This window comes from Microtus ochrogaster, chromosome 4, assembly GCF_000317375.1.
Source record: "Microtus ochrogaster isolate Prairie Vole_2 chromosome 4, MicOch1.0, whole genome shotgun sequence".
NCBI lineage: Eukaryota > Metazoa > Chordata > Mammalia > Rodentia > Cricetidae > Microtus > Microtus ochrogaster.
Window position 1 is genome coordinate 14,413,867 of NC_022011.1, and position 11,221 is coordinate 14,425,087.

At 52.0% G+C, this 11,221-nt stretch overlaps 1 protein-coding gene across 1 annotated transcript in view; it reads right to left on the reverse strand.

Moving 5' to 3' along the window:
- Positions 1–3,718: 3,718 nt before the first annotated feature.
- Cx3cl1 (C-X3-C motif chemokine ligand 1) overlaps positions 3,719–11,221 on the reverse strand; it is an 11,730-nt gene continuing 4,227 nt past the window's right edge. The window contains exons 2-3 of the mRNA XM_005345593.3: positions 8,170–8,290; positions 3,719–6,589 (exon numbers count right to left, since the gene is read on the reverse strand). Coding sequence (XP_005345650.1) covers positions 5,599–6,589; positions 8,170–8,290 — 1,112 coding nt within the window. The 3' untranslated portion in view covers positions 3,719–5,598. The remainder of the gene's footprint in view (positions 6,590–8,169; positions 8,291–11,221) is intronic.

The following is an 11,221-nucleotide window of genomic DNA, read 5'->3' on the forward strand; positions in this document are numbered from 1 at the left end:
GTGAGACCTTGTCTTTTTTCATTATTTATTTGTTATGTGTATGTCTGTGTCTGAGTATGCATACATGATGTATGAGTATGTATGAGTATGCGTACATGATATGGTGCCTGTGGAAGCCAGAAGAGGGCATCAGATCCCCTAGAACTATTGTCACAAGCAGTTCCGCACGGCCTGCTGTGGGTGGGAGAGCTGAACTCAGATTCTTGGTAAGAGCAGCAAGGATTTTAACCACTGAGACACCTCTTCAGCCCTCAAGATCATGTCTTAAAAGTGTGTTTGTGTGTGTGGGGAGTCAAACCATTTGGAAACGTGGATCAGGGGTTCTGTTTACTTCCTGGGAACTCACTGGGACACATCACTTTTCTTAGATGTTTGGTGAGGATTATGTTATGACTCTAGTTATGATTCCTCTTTTATATGGGAGAAGAACAAGGTACAGGGAGGTTAAGTAACTCAGCCAGAGTCACAAAGTCAGCAAGCCCCAGGTTACACAGCATCCCTGTATCATTAGAGACAGTTCTGTTGGGCTCCCTAGGGGCAGCAGAGTCCCCTGGAGGTCGAGGAAGGGCATCCGCTCTGGAGTTCTCCGGCTGTGGTGGCTGCACTGACTGCCATTACAGAGGTCCCTCAGAGGTCCTAGCTACTGAACATGGCTGCTGGTTCAGGCAAGCCATTCTGGAAATAGGTTTTCAAGTCCTTGGAGTTGAAACCTTTTTTTTTTTTTTTACTGAGCACATGTGCATGGACCTTTGAGTCCTGAGCCCCACCGCTCAGAGCAGCTGTATGCATGCACATACCACACTTGAACATATATACTCTACATGTGCACGCTTGCTTGCTAGTACGCACGTGCACACACACACACTCACTCATACACACACTCACACACACATACAACCCTTCCCCAAACATCTATTATTTAGCTCAAAGTTGGAAATTCCCAGTTACTCATTTATGTGTTTTTTTTTTTTTGTTTTGTTTTGTCTGGCCTCGCCCTTCTGCGCAATGCACATCGGAGCCACAGATGAAAGTGAATGTAAGGGCCTAATGTGGGAGAGGTGAGGCTGGCTACTGTCTAGCGTCCCTGATGCTCTGCAGGGAGGGGGGCACCTGCTGAGGTGGGCTCTAAAACTCTGGCCATGTAACGAAGTCTAAGTGGGAGAAGGAGGCAAAGGAAGAAGAGGGGGTGCAGCTTAATGGCTAAAGTCCCAGGCCCTCACCCCTAGGGGGTGAATGCAGGAGGTCTGAGAGACCTCAGGACTTTGCACATTTATGAATCTGGGGCTCATGTTTTCAGAAACAGTGCCAAGTCGGGCATGGTGGCACACATCCCAGCACTTGGAAGGGGGAGGGGGAGGGTGGACTATCCAGGCTCCGTTCGGCAGGTGGCTCTGCTCCTCTATGCCTGCTGGACTTTTTGCAGGGTAGTTAAATAGGGAGAAGCCAGGGGAGAGAGCATCAAAGCCAGCCTGGGCCAAACAGGGTGAGCTGGTCTCACCATCCAAAACGAAAACCCTCAAAGCCTAATACATACTCCTCGGGGTTTGGAGAAAGGTTTGGTCACGTGCCAGCTCTGCAGTCCCTGTGGACTGGAGCAAGTCACACATCTTCATATCTTTCCCTAGGGATGGCACACAGGGTCAGGTACTCTACTGCTGAGCTGCGCCCTCAGCCCGAGTTCACATGTCCTTGGCAAACTTTACTTGCATGGTAAAGCTCACTGCTGGAAAGAGTTTGGCACCCAGCCTGGCATGTGGAAACCATGAAGAAAGAATAGTCGCTATTAGCATGATTGCATGGGGGTTTTTAGAATAACTGCCCTTTCAAACTTGGCGTCGGTGGTAGGAATTGCTTTGGCTGAGTCTAGCTTGCTAACTGAAAATAAAAATGAGAGGCCGCAGCGCTGCAAAGCCCCTGGGGAGCCCTGAACCGGGATCCAAGTTTCCCCACTCCCTTCCTCTTCCTGAACCTTCATAGGATGTTACCAGTACCTGCAGCAATGCCAACCGAAAGCCCGTGGCCACATCCTGCAGGGTGGGAAGAGCCTGGGATGACAGGCTGTAGCGGTTCCTTCTTGGCTGTGGGAATCAGGTCAGTAGGATGAAGGTCTGAAGAGCTCCCGCCACAGTGGGAGAGCTAACTGTGGCTTGCAGGGAGGGGGGAGGCAGCCCCCATCCTTCAGGAACTGCAAGTCCCTGCTCCTGATGCAAATGGGTAGGAGGAAGGCCCCAGAAGTGAGGGAAGCGAAGTCATGGTCTGCCTTTCATTGCTGTGTTTTTGATAGACACGGGAGCACCAGGAAAAACACCCTAACCATAGGAAAACCAAGAGAATGATGATGGCAGCCAGCAACTGCTGGAGCCCAGAGGACCTGGAGAGCAGAGAGTGGGGGACGATTGACATGCAAAGGACAGCGGATGCACAGGCTCTAAGTCCTACTCTTAACCCCCACCTGTCACCTGCGGGGAACACAGGCCGATGGTGTCGGATGCTTCGGGTCATTGAGAGACTATAGAAAAATCAATGTGTATGTTAGGTGCCTGTGGAGGCCAGGAGAGAGTGTCACATCCCCTGTGAGTTGTTTGGTGGGAAAGCTGGGAACCAAACCTGTGCCTTCTACAAGAGTAGCAAGCGCTCATGATTGCTTAGCTTCCTCTCCAGCCCTATGCTCCCTCTAATTTTAGACAGACACTGAGTCTAAGATGTTATTGATAGGCCGGGCGATGGTGGCGCACGCCTTTAATCCCAGCACTCGGGAGGCAGAGGCAGGTGGATCTCTGTGAGTTCGAGACCAGCCTGGTCTACAGAGCTAGTTCCAGGACAGGCTCCAAAGCCACAGAGAAACCCTGTCTCGAAAAAAAACCAAAAAAAAAAATAAAAAAAGATGTTATTGACGGAAACATGCCCTAATATTTAATAACAGCAGAATATGTCATCCTAGCTGCTCAACAAAGAGGTTGAGGAGGGAGGAGTATAAGACCTGCCTGGACTACAGAATGAGTTCAAGGCCAGTCAGATGATGTCTCAAAACAAAACACTGGAAAAAGATCAGGAGCACCGCACTTGCTTAGCAGGCTTGAGGCCCTGGGTCTTAGCACTACTCCAAAAAGTAAAAATAAGTAAATAAATATATAAAATGAAGAGAGGTAGGATCCTGCTTTAAAAGATGTCCATCTGTGAGTTCACGAACGATAGCAATAGGCTGCTGGACTTGACCCTGTGCTGTTCTCAGCGTGCACGACAGCTCACAGTGGAGTCCTTATAAATGAGTTTCCTGGTTTCTTTAGAAGAGCCGGTCCCTCTCTCATCTTCATATGAACCAGGGATGAGCAGACACTGTAGAGGAAAATGTGGACACCAGGCGAGTGACAGCAATATCAGGGGTACTTAGGTGGTGGTTCCTGGGACTCTGAGTAGTACCCACAGGGATCCTGAATCTTATTAGACCAACAGGCCAGATATACCCACATGCATAGAGGCCCAGAGAGGTGAAGGCATTGGCTCACCATTGCACAGCAAGGCAGCCCCGAGCTAGCCCAGGGCCCGGTTCTCCTTATTCCCATCTGCACTGCCTTCTGTAAAATTCCTGCCCTGGTACAAATGAGCTAGAGACAGGGTCTCAGAATTTTCCCAGTCTCCTATCTCCCCCCCACACCCCACCATTGTCCCCTCTCCTGGCCCTCCCTGGGCCTGCCCCAGAGAAAAGCATTCTTATTTGATTCACAAGACTTTTATATTTTATTAGTAAAATACAAAATGGCACAGACATTGGTAATGATGCTTGAAAAAGCCAAAGGATTTACCAACTCCTTCCGAAGTCCTCCCCAGATTGTCTTAGCAACACATCCTATTGGGGAGAACCCACAAAGTCTAACAAGGGGACACACGCCCCAGCAGCTTTCTCAATAGGGAAGTGGGCGCCCCAACCTTTGAAGGCTCTGCACTGAAGGAGCCAGGACAAAGTGCACACAGGCTGCTGTTCCTCCAGCCCACAGCGCCAGACCAGAGCCTCCCACAAACTTTCCAGGAGGGAGGGTCATCGAGGGGCTGGTTTCCTCACTCTGGAACAGAGCCAACTGTCCTGAGTTTCTACCTACCAAGGAGTGAGTCACTTCTGGGTGAAACCTGCCCACGGGAGGCTCCGAAGGTGGAGGATTGGGGCTATTAGGAGTAGGGTTGGGAGAGCTGCCACCAAGGACCCTGGCGGGGGCAAGGTCTGCAGGTCCAGCTCCAGCTATTGGAGTATAGGTATTGCCCAACTGTTCCATGCTGGACATGCTGGAGGCTTTAGCAGTCACTTTGTGCCCAGGGCAGAGTCCCTTCCAGAAATTTTCACAGGACTCTTGGAGAATGTTATGGGACTTCTGGCCCTGCCTGTAGTGGGGCAAAGGTGAGACCTTGGTGTGAACTGTGCTTTCAGAGCTGAGAGAGGACCCAGCCTCCTAACCATGAGGGCTGGGCACATACACGCTCAAGTCCCTAAACTTAAGCCAGGTGTGTGGCCACTCCTGGTGCTTACCCTGGATCCTCTGCCTCCCAAGGGCTCGTCATCCTCTTCTGTGGCTTGTCTTTCAGGCAGGGCGGACCTGTGGCTGTCATCTTGGTGCGTGGAGTAGGGGTGCCTAGTGAGAACACAGAGGGACCTTCTGAGTTGGCCTCTGTTCTGCAGGTCCCCAACTCAGCCTCCATGTAGGGGCCCACAGGGTACGACCTGAACCCTCAAGTCACCCTTGCCCGTCCTCAGAGTCACAGGGTGCAAAGATGTCAGTCCAGTGGGATGGCAGTGACTGTCAGCGTGGAGAAGGGCTGGGGGCTGCATCCAGGGATGGGGACAAGGATCTCAGAGGAAGTGACAACGTCAGGACCATGGGGTATTGCCATCTCTGGGCCACGCTTCTTTTCTGTTACAGATGGGGCACCTTGTTCTGCAGATCGCTGAGTGGGGTCTAGACCCAACCTTCAGATGCAGCATGCTGTCACTGCACAGCCTGGGGAGGAGTGCAGCAAAACCCCAGGCTGGCTCATCTCCCTTCCCAGAGAGCTCCAGGAGACACAGCGGTAACCTCATGCAAGAAAGGACACAACAGGTGGTGGTGATGGTGGTGACGGTAGTGTGCTCTGTACAGGGGACAGGGAGAGATAGGAGAGATAGCACCGCAGCTGGCCAGGGAGGGGGAGGGGCTGGCGAGTGCAGCAAACCCAGGAGATGTGAAGAGGTCAGAGGGACAGGCAAATGGGCCCGACCTGCTGCTTGAGATGGGTGGACTACGGTGCTCACAGGAGACAGGTGTCACGGGGCCTGGGAATTCAATAAATAATTGTTCACTAGGGTTGGGGTGTCAAGGGCCCCTCCAACCAGCCAGCAGCAGAGGAGTCTTTCAAATATAGGTGGGCTGGAAGGTCACCGGCTGTCTCTGATAAGGGGGTGATGGCAAAAGGTGGCCTCCAGGGCCTCAACTGGGGGCTTGGAGCACATGGCTCCTGGAGGACCCAGCCTCCCCATTCCCACTGCCTCATCCTTGGGTGAATGTGGGTATGAGGATGGGGGTCCCCAGACAGCTGTCTGAATCGAACTATGGACACAGGCAGGCAGGCAACTCACACTGGCACCAGGACATACGAGTTACTGCCGCAGCTACGGGGGACATAGCGGAGGCCTTCCACCATCTCTCCTGCCATTTTGCGGGGACAGCCCTGGAGACTCTGGTAGGCAAACATGGCCACCCCTAGACAGAAGAGCAGGCCCAGGAAGGCCAGCAGCCCTACTGCCTGCCTCCGGGTGGCTTCCTGGGTGTCAGGGACAGGAGTGATAAGTACGCTCAGTTTCTGGGGGTCTGCAGTGGCATGAATGGGCTCCTCTGCCTTGGGAGGCCAACTGCCTGAAGTCACCAGCTCCCGGCTGGGGGTCCCTTCAGAGGAGAAAGGGGACACTGAGGAATGGGCTATGTTGCCAGGCCCCCTCTCCTGGAAATCATCAGTATGAGCTTGATTTGTTTCCTCAGGCCCTAGAGGCTTCTCTGTACTGGGGCTCTGTCCCTGGACCCATGGGGGCTGGCTTTCAGACCCTACATTCTCCTCCGGGGTTGAATGGGAAATGGTGGGTGCCTGGGTAGATGGGGCTATAGTGGATGGGGGCTCAGTAGCCTTCTCCTCAGCCCTGAGCCTAGATTCAGATTGGTAGACAGCAGAACTCTGCCAAATGGTGGTAGAGACAGCAGACTCCTCAAAAATCCCAGTAGTTTGAAGCCTGGCTGAAAGCCCTGCATCCTGAGCCTTGGAAGTAGAGGGAGAAGATCCAGTCACTGCTGCTGGCGGCTCCTGGGAAGTCCCCATGGGCCTCTGGGCCTCTTGGGCAATAGTAGTCAGCTCCAAAGTAAGGCCTTCCACTGTGACTTCAGGCTTTGCCAGTGCAGATGGGGACAGTCCCCTGGCGGCCAGGGTGATCCCAGGTGTCACATTGACCAACTTCTCAAACTTGGCACTATTCGGAGGCTGAGTAGTGGCCCGGTGATCAAGGTGCTTGATGACGTCTTGGACCCATGTCTCCTTTGGATCGGCACAGAAGTGTCTGTGCTGTTTTGTCTCCAAGCTATAAGGAAGACAGTGGCTGGTGATGCCCAGATTCTAGACAGCCAGACTGGAGTGGTGTGGGGCACTGCTCACATGCCCAGCAGGCAAGCTGTCCTGACTTACTAGTGTGAGGCATTGGGCCACTCCATCCCCTATGTCTCCCAGCCCTCGGAAGAGACATGAATGTCTGTGGTCTGGAGGGGACCGCCACCACCTCGGAACCGGCATTTTCAGCCTGAGGGACTTCCCCTTTCAAAACCAGAAAAGTCCCAGGCAAATGGGAGCCCTACTTCTGTGTTATTGCTAAGCAAAATAAAGGGTAAGGAACCTAACGAAAAACAGAGCAGGCATCCTAACAATTACAGCATTAATAACCACATCACTACCATAAAGGCCAGCAGCTCTGGACTTTGATCTGGGGATGCCACGGGTGTTCTCTGACACCAGCTATGAGGCGGGTTTCCTCACTCTAGAAAGATCCTGTGCGTGCGCTCCCTGTCCCATGGTGATGGCTGCCCTCTGGCCCCCAACTTCCTCTTCTAGGTTTTGTCCTCAGGCTGAAGCAACTTTTCAGAGCCAAAGCTGTTCAGGATCCTCACTGGGATCTTGAGTGTGGTCTAAATCTGTGGCCTCCTGTGAGGCTGTGTATGGCTGCTTTGCCCCTACAGCAGCTCAGAGCCGATTACCGGTCCACACTACAGCCTCTGCAGGTCATACAGCCTGTATGCATTGCAGCTGCCAGGCTAACCACATTTAACCAGCAGGAAGATGAGGTGGACAAAGAAGTGTGCCCAACTGCAAGAGTGCCATGTACCCCTCTTCCACTTTCCTCAGAAGACAGAAGCAACTATTTGGGGGGTATCTGAAAAAAAAAAGCAATCCGTGGTGGGGAAGCAGAGAGGGCAGGCAGGAAGGCATTTTGAACCTCACTCCTTAGGGGAGCTGTCTAGGGGACAGGAAGTACTGGACTTCCGCTAGCAGAGCCCGAGTTAAGAAGGACTCTGGGCATTTCCTGCACGGCTAAGGTTGCTCAGGGGCCTCCATCAGTCCTAGGGAAGATTCAGACTGAGCAAATGGGCAAAACTCACCGTATGCCCCAGACAGAACAAGGGACCAAACTGGCTAGGTAGAAAATGATTACTGACTGGGCCTGTTTCCTCCCCAGTGGTCCTGAGGGCTCTGGTCTTTTGCCACTTGCTAACAGCCATCCATGTGCCTTCCAAGGGCTCAGCCACCCACTTTAGTTCCCCACCTCCTCTTCCCCTCCTGCCACCCATCTCCCAGATGAGAAAATTGAGGCGTGGAGGTAGGAAGTGATCAGGGCCTCTGGTTCACCTGCTGGAGCCTGGATCCTGCCTCTGGTAGACCACCTCACTCAACTGCCCCATGGGATCTAACGGGCTGTATAGACAGGCCTGAAAGGAAGCACCACCCTGGGTACTGCCCTGGACCACAGTGGGCATTCCTCATCTCTGTTGTTTGCCACTGATCATAAGGTCAGTGAGGTAGCTTGTGGGCCTGCAGCAAGGGCGAGGCAGGCAGGAGAGGGTGGGGAGGTCCCAGGGCCGTCTGAGGACCCGAGTGATAGGTAATACGTACATGATGGCGCGCTTGCCACAGGATTCCTGATTCAGCCGGTAGTGGATGAGCAGAGCCACAGGGATTGGTGAGGTCATCTTGTGGCATGTGATGTTACATTTCGTCACGCCGAGGTGTTGACCTGAGTCCACAGAGGCCCCCAGTCAGTAGGACTCCATTTCAGCCTCTCCCTATGCGCACAACCCAAAGCCCTTGACCCACATCTGACTCACCCCTGATAACCTGCTAGACAGCAAGAGTCTGCTCTGTGGTTGTTTTGGACTTATAAAAACAAAGCTTTATTCAAAAAGTTCCTTTTGCTTGGCATTCAGGAAGCATTTAATTTTTTTTTTTTTTTTTTTTTTTTTTTTTTTACAGACAGGGTCTTTCTATATAGCTCTGGCTGTCCTTAACTCATTAATTAGACCAGGCTGGCCTCTAACTCACCAATATCCACTTGTCTCTACCTCCGGAGTGCTGGGATTAAAGGTGTGGGCCATGGTGCCCAGCCTGGAAGGGCTAATTTTTAAAATGAAGTCATAGCAGGAGAGAGGACTCTAAGCGAGACACAGACCTGCCTATGGTTACCTGGCCTGCATGGCGAGGGAGTGGCCCTGCCCAGTCCTGGTCCCTGGCCCGTGGCCTTCCCTGAACTGTTCATCACTGCCTTTGGCATAATAAAGCATATATTAGCCTTACTTCTCCTCCTCACACAGGAATCAGGTACGTGAAACAGGCAAGCTTACCTGCCTGGAAATGAGGGGGTGGGGGTCTGCTGAGCAGGTGCCCCTGTGCTTTGCAGAATGAGTTTGGGATAAGTTCAGGAGAAAAGGCAGGGGCAGAATAGGGGTCAAGGGCATGCAGATAGCTGTGCAGCAAAAGCCCCTGGACAGGGGTTTCTGTTAATGGATAAACCCAATTATCTGATATAAATAAACACTTGACATTTTTTTTTTTTGCATTCTATTTCAAACCCCTTCTAAATCAGTGGTTCTCAATCTTCCTAATGTTGCAACCCCTTAATACAGCTCCTTGCGTCATGGGGACCCTAACCATAAAATCACTGTCATTGCTACTCACAACTGTAATTTTGCTACTATTGTGAATCGTAATGTAAATATCTAATATACGGATGGTCTTATGAGACCCCTGTGAAAGGGGTCACGACCCACAGGTTGAGAACCACTGTCCTCAATGTCCAGCAGTGTGTCCTGTCATCTTCCCCGTGTATACTCATGGAAAATGGGGAGAAAAACGAGGAAGAGTTAGGGTTCTAGATCCGAGTAAAGGTCATGTTGAACATCTAGCACCCAAGATTCCCTAAGAAGTAGTGTGGGGAGTGAGCATGCTGATCTGGCTTGGTCTTTATGACCTGGGAGCCTAGTTGTTCCCCAGATTCCACTAAAACTTGTGCACAAATACTTACACACACAGATGTGCAAACACACTCCATCTTGCCAAGAATGGACACAGGAGACTGGAGGTGAAGCTCGGGGATATAGTGCCTGCCTGGTATGCATGAGACTGGTTGCCCTGTGCACAACCCCTAAAAAAGAACTATCCAAAGGCAAGTGCACACCCAGACTTCCTAACTAACTCACCTCCACATCACTCCTGGGCCATGGGCCACTCACTGCACATTGTGGGAAAGGAAGCCTGGGCTGTGGATGTGAGCTGGGTCATCAAAAGCCAGGGCTAGGAGCTCCTGAACTCACTGGCTGAGTCACAGTACTGTCCTCTCTCCCCGAGAACCAGGATGTGAAAGTCACAGTTTAGGCCTGGGGAAGTGGTAAAGTGTTTGCCACACAAACACGAGAACCTGGGTTTGATGCCCCAAGAAGCCGTGTAGAAAACCATGCAGGGCAGTGCGTGCTTGTAATCCCAGCACTGGAGAAGCAAAGACAAGCGGATGGCTGGGGCTCACTGGCTAGGCAGTAGAGACGAATCAGTGAGCTCCAGACCCCAGGGAAGAGACTGTCTCAAAAACAAGGTGGATAGTGGGTAATTCCTGAGGAACAACACAGGGGTTGATCTCTGGCCTACACACACACACACACACACACATACACACACACACACACACACCCCTACCCAAATTATAGTACAGATTTGTAACTCTCCTCCATCCCCAGTAGACCTAAGAATAATTTAGCTGCATGTTGCATGTCCCTGCCCCCAAGTCCCTGTGACCATAGCTTGGTGGCCACTCCTGCATGGGTCTGAGAAAGCCCTGGGGTGACCTGCAATAGGAGGAGGGAAGGGAGGATGTGTGACAGGGAGGACCCCAGATTAGGATAGAGAAGACCATTGCCACCAGCCCAGCTGGCAGAGCCACAAAGTCAGCCTCTGCCATGAGCCACTTGGCTGGGATCTACCAGGACAGCTATGTAACTGACTCAGGGAGGCCTTTCCTTTCTTCAGAACAAAGTTCTCATTCCTAGAAGAGGAGGCTGTGCTCCTGTGTGGCTAGCCATCTAACTGTCCTCCAAACGAGTCGTCAGGGACTCAGAGACTGTGTCTATCTTGCTGTCACCGTGTATCTCTGCACTGAACACAACACGGGTACTCAGTAATATTCATACAATAAGGTAATATCTCAATCTACTTGTCACTGCTTTAGATATATCCACCCACCACTCTACCCATCCGTCTATGCACCCACTTACTTATTCATCCGTCATCCACCCATCTTTCTATCCTCCTACTTCCTCTGTCCTCGCTGCTTCTGCTCATTCCCATCATCCTCATCCATCCATCTACCCAGCCTACTCACCCACCTACCTGTCCATCTGTCACTCTTTCAAAGTCCCAGCCTCCCCATCGATTTCACCCACTGCCTGCCACCAATCCGCTCACCAGTCATCCATCCATCCATCCGTCCGCCCATCCATCCATCCATATCCATCCATCTATCCATATCCATCCATCTATCCGCCATCCATCCACATCCATCCATCCATCCATCCATCCATCCATCCATATCCATCCATCCGCCCATCCATCCATCTATCCATCCATCCATCCATCCATCCATCCATCCATCCATATCCATCCATCCATCCATCCATCCATC